Source organism: Pristis pectinata, chromosome 11 (assembly GCF_009764475.1).
Source record: "Pristis pectinata isolate sPriPec2 chromosome 11, sPriPec2.1.pri, whole genome shotgun sequence".
NCBI classification, from domain to species: Eukaryota; Metazoa; Chordata; class Chondrichthyes; order Rhinopristiformes; family Pristidae; genus Pristis; species Pristis pectinata.
Genome location: NC_067415.1, coordinates 10,058,967 through 10,082,139, shown reverse-complemented (window position 1 = coordinate 10,082,139; position 23,173 = coordinate 10,058,967). Strand labels below are relative to the sequence as shown.

At 44.5% G+C, this 23,173-nt stretch overlaps 1 protein-coding gene across 2 annotated transcripts in view; it reads left to right on the top strand.

The window, feature by feature from the left end:
- Positions 1-23,173, top strand: part of gyg2 (glycogenin 2) — an 83,349-nt gene that overhangs the window by 44,490 nt on the left and 15,686 nt on the right. For both annotated transcript variants that reach the window (XM_052026156.1, XM_052026157.1), the window contains exon 7: positions 3,218-3,319. In XM_052026156.1, the coding sequence (XP_051882116.1) occupies positions 3,218-3,319 (102 nt within the window). The remainder of the gene's footprint in view (positions 1-3,217; positions 3,320-23,173) is intronic.

Sequence of the window (23,173 nt, the reverse complement as noted above, 5' to 3'; positions counted from 1 at the left end):
CGCTTCCGGCACCAACATAGCATACCCACAACTTCCTAACCCATATGTCTTTGGAATATGGGAGGAAACCAGAGCACCCGGAGGAAACCCACGCAGTCACGGGGAGAACGTACAAACTCCTTACAGATGGCAGCCAGAATTGAACCCGGGTTGTTGGTGCTCTAATAGCATCACACTAACAGCTACGCTACTGTGCCTGCCCCAGGAATCAGATTTATTATCATTGACGTATGTTGTGAAATTTGTTGGTTTGCAGCAGTAGTACAGTGTGAGACATAAAAATTACTGTAAGTTTCAAAAATAACTAACTAAATCTGAGGAGCATAAATAGGGTGAACGTGCATGGTCTGTTTCCCAGGGCTGGGGAATCGAGAACTAGAGGGCATAGGTTTAAGGTAAGGGGGAGAGATGTATTGGTTTATTATTGTCACTTGTACCAAGGTACAGTGAAAAACTTGTCTTGCATACTGATCATACAGGTCAATTCATTACACAGTGCAGTTACATTGAGTTAGTACAGAGTGCATTGAGGTAAATTTAAAAGTGTAGAACGAATATAGTAAGGGTAATGAGTAGAGCTGTAGAGAGCAGCTTGCAACGAGTCGCCACGGTCCGGTGCCATCTTGCAGTAAAGCTGAGGCGGCAACTTTTTCACGCAGAGGGTGGTCAGTATCTGGAACGAGCAGCCAGAGGGAGTAGCTGAGGCAGGAACATTAGCATCATTTAAAAAAAACACTGGGACAGGTATGTGGATAGGACTAGTTTAGAGTGATTATGGGCCAAATGGGAGCAGCTTAGAATCCTAGTCAGCATGGACCAGTTGGGCTGAAGGGTCTGTTTCCATGTTGTAGACTCCATGACTCAGTGGGGGGGCTGTATGTTCGGTGGTGTTGTGGGATCCTCCTGGTTCTGTAGGTGAGAGGTTGGGTGGGGACACTTCTTGTGGGGTCCAGCCCCCTCTCCCACAGTGAGGTGGGGAGAGGGGCAAATTGCCTACAAACCATGCATTAAGAGCAAATGGTTGTGGCTTGGTAGGCATGATAGCATAGTGGTTAGCATAATGCTTTACAGAGCCAGAGACCCGGGTTCAATTCCAGCCGCTGTCCATAAGGAGTTTGTACATTCTCCCCGTGTCTGTGTGGGTTTCCTCCGGGTGCTCCGGTTTCCTCCCACATTCCAAAGATGTACAGGTTAGGAAGTTATGGGCATGCTATGTTGGCGCCGGAAGCGTGGCGACACTTGCAGGCGCCCCCCCCCCCCCCCCCCCCCAAACCACTAAGCAAAAGATGTATTTCACTGTGTGTTTTGACATACATGTGACTAATAAAGATCTTAAAAATCTCGAGTTGTAGAGTGTTGCAGCACAGAAAGACCCTTCGGCCCACCACATCCATGCTGACCTTCTTACCCATCTGCAATAATCCCAATTGCCTGCATTAGGACCGTATCCTTCCTCCCTGTTTAAGTGTCTGTCTAAATACCTCTTAAATGTAGGGATTGTGTATGATTCCACCGCCACCTCTGGCAACACATTCCAGGTATCACCCACTGTGTGTGAGGGGTCAGGGGGTGGGGGATCTTGCCCCTTGGCTCCCCCTTATAAAACTTGTTCCTCTCACCTTAAACCTAAGCCCTTTTGTTTTTGATATTCCTGCTGCCTAAACTGTCAGTCAGCATTGTGGGGAGTGATGCAGTGTTAACGTTTCAGCTTGCAAACCTTTTGTTGGAGGTAGGCTTTCCCAAAGCTTGACACGTCTGTGGCCTTGCCCAGTTCCATTTCCCACTGTGCAATGGTTCCTGTCCTTTTCCTGTCACTGGGTCCTAACCTATTTTAGCAGCACAGACTCTCGCCTACACCTTAATTTTCCAGCACTTCGCCTTGTTAGATCTTAGATTTAACAGTCAAAAAGCAAATGCACACAGGTGTGCTTTGTTAATCCCAGCACTCCTATCCCAAGTTCCCATTGTGAGGAAATTTATAAGGTATTGGTTTATTGTCACTTGTACCGAGGTACAGTGAAAAACTTGTCTTGCATACCAATCATACAGATCAATTCATTACACAGTGCATGTACCTTGAGTTAGTACAGAGTGCGTTGAGGTAGTACAGGTAAAAATAATAACAGTAAGATAAGATATATTTATTAGTCACATGTACATCAAAACACAGTGGAAATGCATCTTTTTTTTGCATGGTGTTCTGGGGGCAGCACACAAGTGTCGCCACGTTTCTGGCGCCAACATTAGCATACCCACAACTTCCGAACCCGTACGTCTTTTTTTGGAAAGTGGGAGGAAACCGGAGCACCCAGAGGAAACCCACACAGACACATGGGGAGAACATACAAACTCCTTACAGACAGTGGCTGGAATTGAACCCGGGTCGCTGGTGCTGTAAAGCGTTAAGCTAACTGCTACGTCACCGTGCCTGCCCACAGCTACAAAGAGAGTGTAGTGCACGTAGACAATAAGTTGCAAGGTCACAACAAGGTAGATTGTGAGGTCAGAGGTCAGAGTCCATCTCATCGTATAAGGGAACAGTTCAATAGTCTTATTGCAGTGGGGTAAAAGCTGTCCTTAAGCCTGGTAGTATGGAGGGATTTCGGGGTGCAGTTGGCCCAATGTAGGATGACTGTGTTAGGACTGCAAAGCTGGGGAATTTTGGGGTGAAATTGACCCTGTGAGTAAATTGACCCTGCTTTCCTGCAGTCCAGATGGATCGACTTGGGTTGGCTCTGTCTGGGCTGATGGGTGTGGGGAAGGCTGTCTTGAAGGCAGTAGACTCCACCGGGCACAGATGTTTTGAGGAGTCCTGGTGTGAACCAGATGGGCTTAAGTAGGCATCTAAGCTATTTCGCTGATCTTCTGACCAGGAAAACATTTGTGCCAGGTGGACCGTCAGAAATGCCCCAGAGCAGAGATGCAAGGTGTACGGGAGTGGAACTACTGGCATTGTACCCTTAGGAGATGGCATGAATCTGATGGGCTGAATGGCCCCTTCTGTGTCATTATAAGATGAGCCACATCTCTGGAGTGGGACTTGAAGCCAAGCCTCAAGATCCCTTGAGTGCTTCTGCGAGCAATAGTTGACCAAACACTCTAATGGTTCTGCTTGCTGCTTTTGCGCCCCGCCCCCCGCTTCCCCCCCCCCCCCCCCCCCCCCCCCAACCAATATCCTCATTCATTTACATGTTTTTTGCATTGATATTTTTGGCAGCCTCAAGCGAGAGATTGCCAGCTTGGCATGAGGCAGCAAACAGTTGGTGTGATTGAGAAGGTGCCCCTGTCAACGAAACCTCCGGAGCCTCAGAAGACTGAGGTAAGAGTCTGTTGCTTTTTAGTTTTGCACTCATCTGTTGCAGGGCTCATGTTTTCTCCCTCAGTTGCTGGGAAAGTCTTTCTGGTGCCTGGAGGGGGAGAGGCCCTAATAAAGGATGCCTTGCCTTTTTTGAGTGTTAAGTTTGAATCTTGCAAAAAAAAAACCAATAAAATTTGTATTCATTGATCAAGTGGACAGTCAGAGACTTTCCCCAGGGCGAAAATGGCTAACTCGAGGGGGCATAATTTTAAGGTGATTGGAGGAAGGTATAAGGGGGATGTCAGGGGTACGTTTTTTTTTACACAGAGTGGTGGGTGTGTGGCATGCACTGCCGATGAGGTGGTGGAGGCAGATGCATTAGGGACACTTAAGAGACTTAGATAGCCCTCCATTTCTCTACCATTCATGTGGCTATGTGGGAGGGAAGGGTGGGATAGAGCAGGATAAAATGTCGGCACAACATTGTGGGCCGAAGGGTCTATAATGTTCTGTTGGGGTGCATCTGAAAAGTTAGTGTCTAATTAACAGATGTGGCATTCACATTTACATTTGTTATGAAGCAAGTTTATTCCTTGACCTTGCCTGGCCATACAGGCTTGGAGGATTAAAAACGGGAGATATTTTTGCAGACCTTGCTCTGGTTTGTCCAGTTTGATTTTGTTGTCGCAACAGAGGCCCTAGTTGTACTTGGTCAGCTCCAATGGGTAGGCCAATTTTGCTTGTATGCTGGATGCCAAGCTCTCAAAATGGATAAACAAGCAAAGTGCTGGAGGAACTCGGTGGGTCAGGCAGCATCTGAAATGGACAGTCAACGTTTTGGGTTGAGACCTTTTCACCTGCATTGAACGATAGAGGGGAGATGGCCAGTATGAAGAGGTGAGGGGAAGGGGTGGAGCACGAGCTGGCAGGTGGATCCAGGCGAGGAGGGGTGATAGGCAGATGGAGGGGGAGAGAGCGGGAATAGCGACAGACACCGGGAGGTGATAGGTGGAGGCAACAAAGGGCTGCAGATGGAATCTGGTAGGAAAGCGGAGCATGGAACCAAATAAAGGAAGTGGGGATGGTGGATGGGAACAGTGGGGGGGGGGGAGGAGGGGACCCTGTGGGAGGAGATGGCCAGTATGAAGTGGTGAGGGGGATTGACTGTCCATTTCCCTCCGTTGATGCTGCCTGACCCACTGAGTTCCTCCAGCTTTTTGTTTGTTGCTCCAGATTCCAGCGTCGGCAGTCTCTTGTGTCTCAGAACAGATATTCCAATCTGAGCCCTGTTATGGGGGGAGATTATCAGGTGGACAGAGGGGAAAGGTTAGAGGAGAGGGGGTAGAGAAATAAAACGTCCCCACTGAGTGCTGGGTACCCCCGAGGCAAAGTGGCGAAGGAGCATTTGGAATGGTATTGGGAGCATACGGTCAAACGTAATCAGTGGAAGGAGTGAACCAGCTCCCAAACTGTCTGCCCTGTTTTACACGTCCTGTTTAGTCTGTGGATTCCATATTGGTCACCTCCAAACCTAAAAAAAAATGGTTTGGAAGCAAGGCATCATCGATCCCGTCATACTACCCAGGAAGGTGAGAGGGGAAAGACTTAAAGGAGACTTGAGGGGCAACTTTTCCTCAGAGGATGCTGGATAGATGGAATGAGCTGCCAAAGGAAGTGGTACAGGCAGGTAAAATTGCAACACTTACAAGACATTTGGATAGGTTCGTGGATAGAGAAGGTTTAGAGGGATGTGGGCCAAATGCAGACAACTTGGACGGCATGGACAAGTTGGGCCGAAGGGCCTGTTTCTGTGCTGTATAACTCTGAGAACTATTAATCAGCAGGAGCGAACTGATCAGAGTCTTTAAGCAAGAAACAAGCTGCTGGAGGAACTCGATAGGTCAGGCAGTATCTGTGGAGGGAAAGGAATGCTCGATGTTTCAGGTCAAGACCCTACCTCTCCCATTTTCCGGATTAATTATTCCACCTGCTGTCATTTATTGTTTTGAGTGATAAGCGTTTCTTTATTACTTATCTGCTGTCATCTGTATTGCAAAATATTCGCGGGTGTTTCGATTTTGGGTGAACTGGACCAAAGCATAGTTGGTGCTGGATGTGTTTTCCAAATGTATTGATAAATAAAATAATTTGGGAGGGCTTGAAATCAAACCAGGATGCAAGTTGGCCTGATATTTTGTTTTAATTTTCAACAGCCAATAATTGAGGGCCAAGTTCGATCTTTCTATGTCCAGCCATCTCAACCTGTTACAGTAGAAATTCCAAAAATATTTGTTCAGCCTCCAGATTCAGTTCGCCTTTTAGAACCGGTATATCGTCTTTACTCTGTGACTGTTGAATAGATAAAACGTGACAATGTGACATCTTTGGTTTAAATCAGTGTTCTAATTTTAAAGTGCAGATATGGTCATGTGATGCTGATGTTACTGGTTGAGTAATCAGCAGTTTGGGCTAACCGCTTAAGGTGAGTTTGAAGCCCACCATGGTAGTTGAAATAGTTTGGAAAAAGAAATGTAAATGGTATCAATGAAAATACCTGCCAGATTGTGGCAACTTGGTAGAAATGCATCTGTGGCAAACACACCTAAAGTCAATAGAACCACAAAGAAAATCCGCAGGCCTGTGTGTGATTTCTGCAGTAGCATGGTTGACTCTTGACTGACATCTGTGGGCCAGCTAGCCACTTGTCACATCCCATCATTATCAAGGGCAGGGTCCACTACTGGTTCTTTGTGCTACAAGTGATGGTCAGTAAGTTCTAGCTGTGTCACTGGCACCCAAGAATGCATTTAAAAAAAGATTGGGAAACATTGAAGCGCCCTGATGTAATTTTGGACTAAGTTTTTATTCCCCCCCTTGATGCCTTAAGAATTGAAGTGGCTAAAACTAGTATGTTTTTGTTTGTATAAGTTGCTTCTAAACCTTTCATCACTGGCTAATAACTTGGTCCTCGTTGATCACTTTTAAAATGGACATTTGGTACAGTCAAGCCTCGTGTTATGACTGTTTGGGTAACAGAAATTCACCCCATATAGGATTCACAAATCACTACCCAAAGATTTGAAGTAAGGAATAAAATTCACTGTTATGGAATCTATGGGGGGGGGGATAAATCAACACAATTTATTTTTTTCAACTCTCATTTCTTGACCCATGCGTGGATGACGCGGCTTCACTTTACAGAAATCGTGATATGGCCCGTTTTCTAGGAATGCAACTTCCCTTGTAAGGCAGGGTTCACCTGTAATGTGGTATATGTACACCAGAAGAAAATCTCCTCTTCTCCAAGTGTGGCTCCCTTTTATACTGTTGTCAGATTACACATGCTTTTTCCGTGCGTGCTTAAATTTCCAGAAATGCACAGGAAAGCTCAGTCCTGAGGGAGAAATTCCCAAAGCCCATATTACAGGTCTCATTACTGTTGAAAAGCATGGAGCAGACCGAGCAAATGCAAGGAAGTGATAATACAGCAGTAAGGTTTCCAAATAGCCATAGTTTGAACAAGCAGCCTTGGAATGATGCATCATCCCAGTGTGGCATCTTTTAAGGTGGACCTTTCTAAGTAATTACACTGCCCCTCTATTTTCCCTAATTTTAGGACTCGCTCAGGGAAAAATTTATCCTCTGCTAACACTAAATATGTGCCAAATTGCATCTGTGTTATTGAAATTGAGATTTGGAACCAGAATATACTGTGTAACTGCATATTTAGTGCTTCTAATCCAAGAGCTAAATCTCTACATCTCAGGAAGACTACTCTAAACCTTAAACTGGCCACTGAATCCAACCTGCTCCTCTCATTTCCAATAGAGAAACACCAGGGAAGGGAACAAAGCTCCTCAGGCAGGAGATCTCCAAGCCAGACTGTACCCCAATGAAGTCAACAATGGCTTGCCATACTTGGAAGCCATCATCATAACGAAATGTCCTGTTGTTTCAGAAAGATCCATCCACCTTGATAACTGACACAAGGTCAACACTCTGATTGTAACACAGGCTTGATGGTATTAAGCCATGTCAAAAACCTAAATTTTTTTTTTGACCTTGGGGAAACATCAGTACACTTGATTTTGATGCTGGGAAAACAAAATAAAGAGGAAATGGTTTTGACTTGATGTACTGAGTCGTTGGATATAATAAAGTATTGGTTTTAATTGAGCTAAAAATCTAGACACCTGAGTTAGTGGCTAGGAGACTTTTCACAATGTAAGAGGCCATTCTCCACTTCAAGTCTTTCCTGGCTTTGAGGGTTTACCATCGGTCTATCCCACCACTTATTTCCCCGTAACCTATTCTCTCTGGCATGTCCGTCAGCTTCCCCCTATACTCCTCCCACCCACCCACGCACACAAGGGTGATTTGCAGTGGGTATTGAACCCATCAGCAAATAAATCCTTGATGTGGGAGGAAACTGGAGCACCATCAACCATTGTTGCCTGGTCTTGCCTGCATATAAGATAAGATTTATTAATCACATGTACATTGAAACACACAGTGAAATGCATCTTTTGCATAGAGTGTTCTGGGGGCAGCCCGCAAGTGTCACCACGTTTCCAGTGCCAACATAGCATGCCCACAACATCCTAACCCGTATGTCTTTGGAATGTGGGAGGAAGCCAGAGCACCCGGAGGAAACCCACGCAGACACATGGAGAGAACGTACAATCTCCTTACGGACAGTGACCGGAATTGAACCCAGGTTGATGGTGCTGTAATAGCATTACGCTAACTGCTGCAGTACCGTGCCTGCCCCATAACTAAATGAACCAATGTGGTTGGTTCTTTAATTGTTCTCTAAAATAACTCAGGTGGACAATCAATGGCTTAAACAATCTGCTGGAGGAACTCAGCGAGTTGAGCAGTGTCTGTGGGGTGAGGGGAAAGAATTGTCGACCTTTTGGGCCAAACCCTTGCATTGGGACTGTCGACTCAGTTCCTTCAGTAGTTTGCTTTATGCTCCAGACTCCAGCATCTGTAGTCTGTTGTGTTTACAGTACATGGCTGCCTCGCAAACTAACAAGTAAAGCAAACTATGCCTAAATCAAGACTCTCTTTGCTTCCAATTATTTTATTTGGATCGCAGGGAAAAATTAGAAGCAAAGTTGCAATGAACTTTGCTCTTAGGTGTATTGTTAATATTTTGGGAGGAACAAGTAGCATTTCATTATGTACAAGCAATATTGAGAGAGACTCTTTGAAGAATTGATGTTTACAGATTTATTTTCCTTATCTTCAACAGCGAATCTATATTCCACAAGCTAAATTAAGGCAGCAGATCGTGCCAATACTCAAAGCAGCCAGAAAGTCAGCCTTGAAGATGGTACATGTGAATAAGAGACCGCAGCTAGCCTCGTAAATCAAACCTCTCAACTACCCATCCATGTTGTTACAATGAAATGAAAAGAAAATCAAGCTTAGTCTAATCTTCAGGAATGTTAACGTTGTCAATTATACTGTTTGGGGTATAATTGATTAGAGGGCATGTTCTTTTTAACCAAAGATTGCTTTGAACTCTCTGCATCTTTGTGCCACATCATTCTGCTGACAGAGCAAGGAGCATCACAATGAGAGGGATTCATACCTTGCCTATCCTTTGGAGGCTTCCTGCTGTGTGTCTGCCACAGTCAGGCAATCCGATCTCTCTCTGTTGGCTCATCTCTCCCTGTTTATAATTTTCAGTCCTGAAAATCTCTCTCATTCTCCAGTTTTGCGCTCTACACTTGATCATAGTCCTAGAGTAATACAGAATGGAAACAGGCCCTTTGGCCCAATACATCCAGGCTAACCATGGTGCCCACCAAGCTAGTCCCACTTGCCTGTGTTTGGCCCATATCCCTCCAAGCCCCTCTTGCCCATTTACTTATCCAAATGTCCTTTAAATGTTGTTATTGTACCTGCTTCAACCACTTCCTTTTGGCAGCTCATTCCATATATGCACCATCTCTGCATGAAGAAGTTGCCCATCAGGTCCCTATTAAATCTTTCACCTTAAATCTATGCCCTTTAGCTTTTCCCTGGGGGAAAAAGACTGCGTTCACCTTATTTATACCCCTCATGATTTTATACACCTCTATAAGGTCACTCAATCTCCTACGCTCCACAGAATAAAGTCCTAGCCTGCCCAACCTCTTCCCTGTAACACAATCCCTTGAATCCTGACAGCATCCTCGTAAATCTTCCTCCATTTTAACTGCTCCACTTGGGTGGTGATGCCTTCAGCTGTCTGGCTGTTTAGTCCTGAAATTGCATCCCTGGCTCCCAATATCTTTTGTACTTTTAGAGTACCAGGGCTTGTGTTAAACAAGCACATTTTTATCTTCATGTGTGGCTCAATATCAAAACCGCTTTGATAACTGTTATAAGAGCACTATTTAAATTGTTATTGATCCTTGTTCCTCTCCCCTCCCTACCCCGCACCTCTGGAAGTCTTCTCTTCCTAATTTTATTGGATTTCCCTTGCCTTGAAAGTAGAACAGTTTGTTTCAGAGATACTCCAATGAAAGTCAATGAGCGAAACAACATCATGACCATTTTGGCTGTTGGACTGGGCACTTTCTGGCATGATGTTTGCTTGTACATCTAAAGCTATTTCAGACATGCATTCAGTGATGCAGTCCTAGTGCAGGGATGCTTTTAGGAGCATTGTGAAAGAAATTGGATCATATTATCCTGGGAATGACTGGATGGGGACTCCCGAGATGTCTTAGCAGTACAGCCCTAGACTGGGACACAGTGGTTGCGATTAACTTTATTATGCTGCCTGGCCTCTCCTTTTCTCCCAACTGTACTTCCTCTGATGCCCCTCCCTCCTTCTCTCCCCTCCCCTCCCTCCACCTCGCCCAACTAATCAGCTCAGGCCCTGACCTATAAGATTCCCTGCAGCTGCCCTGTGTATCTCTGCTCTTTGGCTGCCTACCTGATCACCATCACATCCCACACGCCCACTCCTGAAGACCTAACCCCATCCCCCATTAGACCCATCACTGCCACGATGTCTTTTTCCACCATTCTTGCCCTCCACCAGCCCCCCCCACCCTCAACCCAAGCCCAATTTTCCTCCAATCCTGCTTTGATCCTGGGCGGCATCATTTCTTCATGAATGTGCGTGGTGCCTCTCGGTAATACTCCCAAGGTGGGCCTAAATTAAAACAGTGGTCAGCTCGTAGCACAATGTCCGTGCAACAAACCCACCCCCATGCACTACAATTCCTGTTCTGAAGAATTCCTTCTCCAAGTCTGCTCCATTCACTGTACCTCCAGCACCTCCTTCATCCGGTCCTGATGCAAGGTTTCGACCCAAAATGTCAACAATTCCAGTTATATCCTGCAAGTCTCTTATTTGTATAACTGGGCAATGTACAAAGCACCAATTTCACACAACTGTGGAACCACACGGCTGCTGAAAGAGGCCCTTTGTCCCTTTGTGCATATGCTAGCCCTTTGAAAGAACAGTCATATTTAGTCAAACTTCCTGCTCATTCTCCTGGCATTCCAGATTTTTTTTAATGGATATCTATTTGCCTTTTGATGTTATTGAATTTTTCTCCACCCTTTTAGTCATGGCACCCATTCATTTCTTGCAGGGATTTTAAAAGAAAATAGGTTTAGCCTTCATTGTTGTAAAGAGATAGGTCATAACCTTTGTAATATCAGTATTTTCTAACGATGGTTGCACCAAGCTTCCTGGAGATATGGTCAGCTAGTGTGGGTCATACTGGGCTGCATTATCTTGCAGACACTAATGGTGCTGGCAGCACAGAGGTTTTGCCTGATCTGGGAAAGGTTAAGAAAGGGCCCATGGATGACATGGCAGGGAACCAGTTGATGGCACTCTTCCACCCTCTTCAGTAATGTCCTGCTCTCGGTGTGTCAGCCACAGAATGTGATGCAAGAAGTGGCAGCTACAAAGGTTGAATCGAAGCAGTCCTTGGTTGGTCTGCACCTTGAGCAGCACACTGGTTGTAGTCTCCCTAATGTGAGAAGGAGTGACCTGGCTTGGGACCAGAGGCCATGTCGGTCAATATTCCTGTCATGATTATTGGAATGGACTGGCTGTCCACGAGTTTGGAACGTGCAGTGAGAGTTCATACTGGCACACGGTGCCCTTTCATTTGGTATGCAAATAGACTCCTAGGGGATATAGCATCCACTTCCCATGAGGAGCATGCCAGCTTGCTGAGAAGATTGCTGTATACCTTGACAAGTTCAGTCAAGTACTTAGAGTATTGTGTACAGTTCTGGTTGCCACACTTCAGGATGGATATGGTAGTAATGGAGAGAGTGCAGAAGAGATTCACTAGGATAATGCTTAGAACTGAGGGGTTTGATCACAAGGAAAGATTGGATAGGCTAAAAATTGGTTTTCACTGTAGGGGACTGAGGGGTAACCTAATGGAGATTACGGTGTGGGGGGGGCATAGAAAGGGTGGATGGTCTTTTTCTTACTCTAAAACTGAAGGGCTTAGGTTTAAGGTGAGAGAAGTTTAAAGGAGATGTGAGGGGTAAGTTTTTCCACTTGGAGGGTGATGGTTATCTGGAACGAGCTGCCAGAGGAGGTGGAAGAGGAAGATACAATTACAACTTTTAAAAGGCATTTGGACAGGTAAATGGATAGCAAGGGTGGAGAAGGATACAAGCCTGATACAGGCAAATGGGATTAGAGTTCTTGGGTATCACGGTCAGCATGGACAAGTTGGGACAAAAGTCCTGTTTTGAGCTGTACACTGAGTGTGACCCATGTCACCCTGAGTGTTCCTTGTCCTTTGGTCTCTATCCATTCACTGTGGTGTTCAGTTCCCTGCCAGCATTCACATTGGAGGGATGCCTTGCTGATTGTGGTTCAGAGGCCTCGTATCCTGAGGTGATTGGCCAACTTTGCAGTCATCGTGTGCAGTTAAATCGGGGAGGGGAGCAAATTGTCCTGGTAGGCCACTGAAATGTGGCTTCTTGATGGTGTCCTTGATTGTCTGGATAATAATGCTTAATTTACATTGATGATTGGAGGTGAAACAGAGTTGAACCATGAGAATTATTGCCACAGGCTCTGAAGGCGAGTTTGAGCTTCAGATTTACATGCTGCCAATAATTGTACGCTGTTAGATTTAAGGTTTTAAGCATCCTCTAGATGCCCTACCATGTTTTAATTAAATGTTCAGCTTGTCACTGATTCCTTAGGTTCCCTGGCCTTGCAGGAGAGAATGCTCCAGTAGGTTAAACCCAAGTGAAACTGCAAATCAATAAGAAATGAATAGATAATCTATAGTTTGAGTGTAATAGAGAGATTATTCAATTTGTGCTGCCTCTTTCAAAGAGCAATCCATTTAGTTCCATTCTCTGTCCTTCCTCATAACCCAGCGATGTTTTTCTTCAAGTACTTATCCAACTGCCTTTTTGAATCTGCTAACATTACCTAATTAACAATGTATTTTGAATCTTAACCAATCGTTGTACAGAGAAAGAATATCCACGCTATTTTTCCTACCTGGATACTTAGGGTTATTTGAAAAGGGTTCAAGCACCCATTTCAAATAACCTCCTGATCTGCAAGGAGCAAATCCAACATCATCCGTCTGAGCAACTCCAGCTTCTCCCACCTTCCCACTAAACGGAGAAGTTTGAGACATTTTTCCCATCTTCCAGCTCTGTGTGCTCTCCATTGCCACCTGCTGCTTGCCTTGAGGAAGGCAGTTCCCCCAACTGGAAGGTCCTTGGCAGCAATGGCCTCAGGCTTCTGTATTTCTTCTGTCTTCTTTTTTCCACTTCTGCAGCACTGCACATTTGGGTGGGGGGGTGGGGGCAGTGGGAACTGGTTGCAAATTGTCTTTAACCTGTCCCACTTGGAGGGAAGCTCCCTCTTTTAAATGGTACTCCATCACCCACTGTAAAGTGTTGTCCTTTCGAACTAAATCTTTCCATTCCCTGCACCCCCTCCCTTTCCTGGAACCCTCTCGACTCCGACACAAAGGTTCCCTTTCTGACACTGCTGCTTTTCAGTGGGATTTCAGGATAGGAGTTATGATTAATAACGATCAGGTTAAAGTACCTCGAGAAATTTGCTTTTCTTATTTGTACAAATAGTATTTGTGTCTGCCTGTTGGTGGTTAACTGCTTTGCAGTTTGTATAGTGGATATACACATGGACTGGAATGCAAGATAAATTCTAGCTCTGTTCACACTTTGCATGTTTTTTGGGATGGGAGGAGATAACTGAGCAATATCTCATTAGCCTTTGATGGGCCTGCATTGAGACACTATTTCAGTACAAATGAGATAGTGGTGCCTGGGGTACCTGGAGCAGATCATCAGACTTGAACCCTGATCTATTGCTGACTGCACAGGATCCTGTCATGTTTTGCTTGTTCTTACAAAGCTGATTGTAATGGTTGCACTCCTATACTTGCAATCCAGAGCCCTGGACTAATAACCTGGCAAAGTTCTCACATCCCACCCTGATGCCTTGAATTTTAATTTGGGTTGTATTTAAAACAAAACACATTAAAAAATCTGGAAGAAAGAAAACTAAAATGGAACCAGAGGCTGCCAGTAGACATAACCATACAGTGGATTAATTGTTGACTGGCAAAAGGTGAAGAGTTTCTGGAAACGTTCATTAACAGCGGGCAAGGCTACTTGGCTTCCAATTTTGAAGGGAGTGATGTGTGGCAATCACCATGACGGTGCCCTGTGCAACACCAGTGGAATTTTTCTTGCTTTGTTACCACAGTCAATGTGTTACTTAGAAAGCTGCAATGTATTAATCCATGTTTAACTTTGCATAATTTTTCCTTTAGAGAAAAGACTTGACGGTGCCCAGCTCATCAGTGTTTCAGCAAAAAGTAAGCACTTGTTTGGCAGAGAGCAACAGATGTGCATTTTATTGCTTGGTGACTGGGAGTGATGGTGCTTTATGGCAGCTATTGTGATCCAGGGAGCTACGGCCCTCAGGCAAGGTGGCTTGTATGGGGAAACAATCTGTGAGCTTTGCTCAAAAGAGGAGAATGGCCACAATGAATGCAGGCCAGAATTCTGTTGGGCAGAATTGCTTGGGTAAGGTCGATGCTGCAAACATGGAAGCTGTCGTTTCCTCCTTTGTGTTTAGGTTTCTCCACGCAGTGAAGCAATGCATGTATAAAAGCTGGGATTTGAAACTTTGACCACATCCAGATTGTATCCTCGAGCTGTGCAAAAGTAAACTCTCCACACATCTAAGTGGCAGATATTGGAACACAGGGTCCCTGGTGCATAGCATCCACCACACAATTATTTGGTATTTTGACCCAGCAGCTTGCACCAATCCATGTACTCCACACAAACCTCCTTCATCTCATACATCCTTCTGATTGGATCAAGTTTTCTCCATATTTGCAGTTTGCGTCCAGGGTTACAGTTGTAGATCCCAAGAGTCCCTTTGGTAACGGCAGCAGGCACTGCAAGTACATCGATGCTGAGAGGGAGTCCCTGGGGTGGTTGTTACTTTCAAGGAGTCTTGCAGGAGCTGTTCATGCATCGTGTTTCCATGTGATTAACCCAGGAGCTTGCTGGCTTTTACTTTCAATGTGGACTTTACAGGCAGATATCGGCGTATTTGGCAAATCCAACTTTTAGTTTCCGTCTCCAATTTGCTCTCGAAGGTGTGTTATGTTTGCTCTTCATCAAGAGACAAACTTGGTGTGGGTTTAACATCTGAACATTTATTACAACAACAACAGACAGGCTGACTTGCTTTCCTGCTCTTTCCAAAGCCACTGCCTGCTTTCCCCCCCATGTGACCCCTTGCATTGCCTACTGGGAACTGTAGTTCTTTATTATAACTACATAACAACACATAATAACAGTGTTATGTCTCTACCTGAAACTACTCTTTTGGCATTTGTGATGAAGTGCCCCCTGTTGGTTAAATAGGGAATCCCATGATTTTGACCCAGTGATAATCAAGGGATGCTAAATTGGTATGATGTGTAAAGGAGGGAACCCTTGAACGGTATGGTAGTATTTTTACTTGTATAATGTGAATGATGCTGGCAAAGTCAGTATTCATTGCTCGTCTCTAATTGCCACCTCCCCTGAGTGCCTAGGTAGGGCACTTCACAAGGTGGTAAACCACAACCACACTGAAGGGTCTGGTGTCACCAGACTGAGTAAGAGTGACAGATTTCCTTCCTAAAAGACGTCGGTGAGCTTGAATAGTTTAATCCACAATCTGATGGCTTTTGTCGTGGTTACCTGCAATAAATAGATGACCAGGAGAAGCAGAAGATTCCTCAAGAAGTTAAACTTTTATTTGCAAAGAAAAGTTGTGACACAGACAGTCAGTTACCAGTCACCCTCTGACTACTGCTCTCTCTGACTGCCCCCGAGCAAAGCTCGTGGGCCTTTTTTTATACCTTTTTTCTTAGCTCAATTACATTGTTACAATCCATGTTCTCTCTCATCTTCACAGTTTCATCCTTCACCATTTGCCTCCTTTCACAGTTGCCTCCTGGCTCACAACCATTTGTCTTTCGCCACAGTCATTTCCTGACTCAATCACAGGGTGTCCCAATTATTTATGGGCATTGGGAGTACTGGTACTAGGCTACAGAACTATCAGTTATAAAACAATACTAGGCTTATTCGCTACATGGCCAGCAGTTATAAAATATTACAATGTGTCTCTATTACTTATGAGTTCTAAGACTCGCTAGCACCTGACTTATCAGTTAGGAAAACTATCAGCTACAGAACTGCTACAAAATCATTAGTCGCACTAGCCCTAACAACCATTAGCTACACAATAAATCAAGTGTCTTCTTAGGAATGGGATAACCATCTGTTTAATGAGCTACAGTAAATCAAAAGTGTCTCCCTAGGAATGGGCTATTTCTTTAATTAGCTATATGTTTCCCGCACTAAGAGTTTCCCGCGCTCGGGCTGGAGAAGGAGGAGGCCCAGCGGCCATCTTAAGGAGATCAGAAGCCATTTTAAACGCAGAGCAGACTATGAATAAGAAAAGTATAGCCTCTACTTTCTATATATTCTATACTTTCTGATTTGTAGTTTTACTTGAACTTGCAGAACCTCCCTGGGACTCTATTGATAGATATTTATAGAAAGTTCTTGGGGATATGTAGTGTTAGTTGGAGGTTCCTTTTAGTGTCAGTATTTATAGACTTCCTCAGAATTGTCTTATGGTGAACCCCTCGAACAATGGCAGAATTGCAGCCTACCGGAATGAACTTTGAATTCTCCCACTTTGGGTAATCCCCACAACCCCACCCACCATGTTTCTTCTCTTCTTCCCTTTCCTAGCCTATCTCTCTTTCTTACTACCCCTTTTTTTCCTTTCTCTCCTTACCTTTGACCCATTCCCCAGTGGATCTGCTCTCCCCTCCTCCCCCACACCTGCCTATCACTATCTCTTACCTGCATCTACCTATCACCTCCCTGTGCCCACCCCAATTCCCCTCTTTTGTCCACCTATCACTGCTCTGCTTTTCCCTCCTATACGTTGGACTTCCCCTTTTCCTATCTTCAGTCCTTTGTACTGGGGCACCTTGGAATTGTAACCAGGTTTCTGAGTCTTTGGGAATTGTCAATATTAGCAGGATGTACCTGCACAGAGCTGTCAAAAGTTGTTGGGATTCTTGTAAGTGGTATGCATCTGTGTAGGATGTCATTATTCACAGAGGAGGATGGGTGAAGGTTGATTATAGGATGTACCTATGTGGAGCTTTGTATACTAGTGTATGGCATTGTACTTTTCCTAACTTATTGTGGTACTATCTTAAGCAGCTTTAATAATGAATGCATTAATTTTAATTCTCTCTGGTTAAATGACTGTTCAGCTACATGAGAGGGTTGGAAGTAACATTTATAAAATCTACCCCAAGATTATTTGGTTAACTGTCTGGATTGGGTATGGGCTTTGCTAGCAAAGAATATAAGAAATAGGAGTAGGCCATCTGGCCTGTCGAGCCTGCTCCACCATTCAACAAGATCATGGCTGATCTGGCTGTGGACTCAGCTCCATCTATCTGCCTTTTCCACAGAAGCCTTAATTCCCCTACTATACAAAAGTCTATCTAACTGTGTCTTAAATATATTTAATGAGGTAGCCTCTACTGCTTCCCTGGGCAGAGAATTCCACAGATTCACTATTCTCTGGGAAAAGCAGTTTCTCCTCGTCTCTATCCTAAATCTATTTCCCCGAATCTTGAAGCTATGCCCTCTAGTTCTAGTCTTGCCTACCAGTGGAAACAACTTTCCTGCATCTATCTTATCTTTCCCTTTTCATAATTATGTTTCTATAAGATGCCCTCTCATTCTTAATTCCAGCGAGTATAGTCCCAGGCGACTCAATCTCTCCTCAGAGGCTAACCTCCTCATCTCCAGAATCAACCTGGTGAACCTCCTCTGCACCGCCTCCAAAGCCAGCACATCTTTCCTCAAGTAAGGAGACCAGAACTGCACGCAGTACTCCAGGTGCGGCCTCACCAGTACCCTATACGGTTGCAGCATAACCTCCCTGCTCTTAAATTCAATCCCTCTGAAGGCCAACGTTCCATGTACCTTCTTGATAACCTGTTGCACTTACAAACCATCCTTTTGTGATTCATGCACAAGCACTCCCAAGTCCCTCTGCACAACAGCATGCTGCAATCTTTCACCATTTAAATAATAATCAGATCTTCTGTTTTTCCTTACAAAGTGGATGACCTCACGTTTACCAACAAAACCTACCTATTATCTCTCTGCATCCTCTGCACAATTTGCTTTTCCACTCAATTTAGTGTCATCAGCAAACTCCGATATGCTACACTTGGTCCCCTCTTCCAAATCGTTAACGTATATCTTGAACAGTTGCAGGCCCAGCACCAACCTCTGGCACCCAACTCTCCACTGCCAACCAGAGGAACACCCATTTATCCCAACTCTCTGCCTTCTATTGGTTAAGCAATCCTCTATCCATGCTAATACATTACCCCCAATTGCATGCTTTTATGTGGCACTTTCTGGAAATCCAAGTATACAACATCCACCTGTTCCCCTCTATCCACTGCACTCATTATATCCTCAAAGAGCTCCAGTAAGTTTGTCAAACAAGACCTGTCCTTCCTGAATCCCTGCTGTGTCTGCCTGATGGAACCACTTCTATCCAGATGTCTCGCTATTTCTTCCTTAATGATAGCTTCAAGCATTTTCCTGATGATTGACGTAAAGCTAACTGGCCTATATCTACCTGTCTTTTGCCTACATCCTTTTTTTAAACAGTGGCGTGACATTCGCTGTCTTCCAATCCACTTGGACCTGCCCAGAGTCCAGGGAATTTTGGTAAATTATCACAAGTGCCTCTACTATAACTTCTACCGTTTCTTTCAGTACCCTGGGATGCATCCCGTCAGGACCAGGGGACTGGCTACCTTTAGGCCCACTAGTTTGCTCATCACTACCTCTTTAGTGACAGCGATTGTATCGAGGTCCTCGCCTCCCATCGCATCCATAACATCTCTATTTGGCAGGTTAGACATGGCTTCCACCATGAAGACCGACACAAAATAGTCGGTTAAGGCCTCGGCCATTTCCACATTACCCAATATCAATTCCCCCTTCTCATCTGCCAAAGGACCTATGTTCACTTTAGCCACTCTTTTCTGCTTTATATAATCATAAACTTTTACTATCTGTTTTTATATCTTGTGCTAGTTTACTTTCATAATGTATCTTCCCTTTCCTTATTGCTTGCTTCGTGGTTCTTTGGTGCTTTTTAAAGTTTTCCCAATCTTCCAGTTTCCTACTTAGGGACTTTGTACAAGCTTTTAGCTTGATGCTTTCTTTTATTTCCTTAGTTATCCAAGTCTGGCTCTCCCCACCCTTACTGTCCTTGCTTTTAACTGGAATATACTTATGTTGAGCATTGTGAAAAATCTCCTTGAAAGTCTTCCACTGTTCCTCATCTGTCCCACCAGATAGCCTGTGTTTCCAGTCTACACTAGCCAACTCCTCCCTCATCCCGTTGTAGTCTCCCTTGTTTAGGCATAATACACTGGTGTTAGATCGAATGATTGCACCCTCCATTTGAATGAGAAATTCACTCGTACTGTGATCACTCTTTCCAAGAGGATCCCTAACTACAAAATTGTTAATTTTACCTGTCTCATTGCACAGGCAGCCTTTAAAGTTCAGGCCTTATTAACCTTCTGAAGGTGGCAGTAATCTACCTTGTTGAACTCTTTCTGGTTATGTGGTGTACCCTGCTGTCTGATGAACTCCAAGATTTTGGCCCATTGACAATGAAGGAATGGTGATGTATTTCCAAGTCATGATGTTGTGTGACTTGGAATGGATGTTCCCAGCAGTTGCTGTACTTGTCCTGGATGGTAGAGGTCATGAGTTTGAGTTGCCGCAATGAATTTGGAGATGGTGCTCACTCACTGCGCTGGTGAAGGGAGTGATTGTTCAGGATGCCGGCTAGTGGGTACTGATAAATTGGGGCCATCGGTCCTGAATGATGCTGAGCTGCTTGAATGTTGTTGGAACTGCACTCATCCAGGTGAGTGGGCCATCGTTTTCTTGACACGTCTTGTAGATGGAGCTGTTTTCCATAGCTGGAGGGAAGTGGGTTGGGGGTGGGAAAATAGTGGATGGTGGTCTGCAGTCCCAGTTTTACACCTGGCAGTTGTTTTTTGAGCCTGGATTGCACAGGATCTGTTGCAGTAATATCATGTGGGTGAATCTTTCTTTGATAAGAAAATATTACTTGATTTTCGGTAACAATGACTATGTATAACACTGGAGACTACACCTATTGTGGAGAGTTGCAAACCAGTTTCCTTAATTTTCAGCAGGCAATGTTTGCATATAAACCTTCAACTAAAATAAGACGTCAGTAAGTGCCCTTTGCTACAGAAGCCAGAATGTTGCCTGTGAAGATGGTACACTTGCACAAGAAGCTGCTTTTGGCATTGGAAATCAAATCTCCCATCCACTAACACAGTAAATGGCAGGATAATGGATGGTGTGGTTGAACAAAGAATGTGTTTAAATATGTATTGGTTTTTCTCTACTAATTGAAGTAGAGAATACAAGTGCCAGGGATGATACTAGAAATCATACGTAATTGCTAGCTAGACCATACCTTCAGTTCTGGTGACCACATTGCAGGAACAATGTGATTGCACTGGAAAGGATGCAGAGGTGGTTCATAAGGATGTTAATCGGACTGAAAAATTGTAGCTACAGGGAAAGATTGCCTTGACTGGGGTTGTTTTCTCTGGAATAGAAGAGGCTGGGAGGCTGACGGGAGAGTGATGTATAAAATTATAGGGGGACCTAGATAAGTAAATAGGAAGACCCTATTTCCCTTAGTTCAAGTCTCTTGTCATGGGCGTAGCTACCCAGGGTATAAATGCCATGAAAATTAGCTTTTTGCAGTACAGTATTGGTTTATTATTGTCACGTACTGAGCTACTGCGCAAAAACTTGTCTTGCACACCGATCGTACAGGTCAACTCTTTACACAGTGCACTTACATTGAGATAGTATAGAGTGCATTGAGGTAGTACAGGTAAAAACAATAACAGAATACAGAGTAAAGTGTCACAGCTGCAGAGGAAGTCCAGTGCAGGTACACAATAAGGTGCAAGGTCACAACGAGGTAGATTGTGAGGTCAAGAGTCCATCTCATCGCATAAGGGAACCGTTCAACAGTCTTATCACAGTGGGATAGAAGCTGTCTTTAAGCCTGGTGGTACGTGCCCTCAGGCTCCTGTATCTTCTGCCTGATGGGAGAGGAGAGAATGACCTGGGTGGATGGGGTCTTTGATTATGCTGGCTGCTTCACCAAGGCAGCGAGAGGTATGGACAGAGTCCATGGAGGGGAGGCAGGTTTCCGTGACGTGCTGGGCTGTGTCCACAACTTTCTGCAGTTTCTTGCGGTCCTGGGCAGAGCAGTTGCCATACCAAGCTGTGCATCGATACAAGTACATTGCAAACATATATTAACATAAATTAACATTGTACATGATAAAATAATAAATGTGACATCATTACTGCAAGTTTAGGGAAATATAGTCTGAGGTAGTATTTGAGTTTTTTCAGGTTGGTTCAAGGACCTGATGGCAGTGGGGAAGAAGCTGTTGTTGAACCTTGAGGTGTGGGTCTTCAGGCTCCTGTACCTCCTGCCCGATGGCAGCATCGAGAAGAGGGCATGGCTCGGGTGGTGGGGGTCCTTAATGATGGATGTTGCCTTCCTGAGACATTGCCTCTTGTAGAAGTCCTCTGGTGGGGAGAGCTGTACCTGTGATGGAACTGGCTGAGTCCACAACTCTCTGTAGCCTCTTGTGTTCCTGTGCATTGGAGTTTCCATACCATGCCAAAAGCAAGCAGAGGGGTCAAAAGCCAGGGGACATGGATTAAAAATAATTAGTGGGAGGAATGAGAGGAATATCTCTTCACTGTGAGGGCAGTAGGGATCTGCGCCACCCTATCTGAAAGGAAGACAGAAACCCACCTCACATTGAAGCAGTACAGCAAAGCTCCCAATAATCCATTATCCAATGATTTGGAACTCCTAATGATTCAGCCTTTGGCTCAGCAGGCAATATTTGCCACTCTCCCTTCCCACTCACCTGGCTCACTGTAAACATTTATTGTAATACTGTGTAACATCTTTAAAAATGAATTAAGTGTATTGGAGTATTAATAGATTTAACAGTAAATCTGCCAGTCTGGCACCACCAAAATCTTGAGCCTGCAGATCATTGGAGTTTTACTGTATTTGGTTGTGTATTTGAAGGGCTGTAACCTACAGGGCTGTGGACCCAGTGCTGGAAGATGGCATCTGCCTGGGTGCCTGTCTTTCAACCGGCAAAATGATGCTGGGCTAAGTGACTGCCTATGTACAAGTTGTCTGTGGTTCTCTTCCATGACTTCCTGATCCAAGTAATGTTTACCACAAAAGGTTTGTATCAGTAAGTTGATCATGAAACTACTATACTTTTCACCATTCTACTGTTTTGTGCTCATTGCTGTATTTATACACTGTTTACTCTGTCAGCTTTATGCGAGAAAGGAATTTCATTGAACCCTGGTGTATATGACAATAAACTAAACTGTTATGATCCTGGAGCAACACACACAAAATGCTGGAGGAACTCAGCAGCTCAGGCAGCATCCACGGAGGGAAGTAAACAGTTGACGTTTCGGGTTGAGACCCTTCATCAGGACTGACCCTTCATCGGGGTCTCAACCCAAAACATCAACTGTTTATTTCCCTCCGTGGATGCTGCCTGACCTGCTGAGTTCCTCCAGCATTTTGTGTGCGTTGCTCCAGATTCCAACATCTATGTCTCTGTGATGATCCTGATCCTCAGCAGAATCTCTTGTGTGTCTGTGATGATACTGAACTGCAGCTCTGGTGCATGTTATATTTTGATTTGCATCTTCCTATCGATGCCAGTGATCTTTAGCACCTCATCTTGGTGGCATTGCTGCTTAGGCCAGTGCAGTCTGGTTTGTGTATCTTAATGCAACAGGTTAGTCCTTTTTAACTTCTGTCCTGGGCTGGATTTTGGACACAGCACAGCAGTCTATTTTATCATGGGCAAAGATCAAATTAAATCTGGAGAGATTAGCAGCAGGCAATACATGGTATCACCATTCAAAATTAACCCACTTGGAGCTTTGTTCACTTACTCAATTTGTTTATGTAACTCACCTTGAAAACTTAATTAATGGAGCTTTTATGATTGCACAATGTTTGTTTAGCAAAGAGATATGATCCTCCTTGTACCTCCATTGACTAAGGAAGTAATTATCCAATTGTTCGATGAGCAACTGAGGTGCTTTCTATTTTGAGATGATCTGTGCTATTGGCTCTTC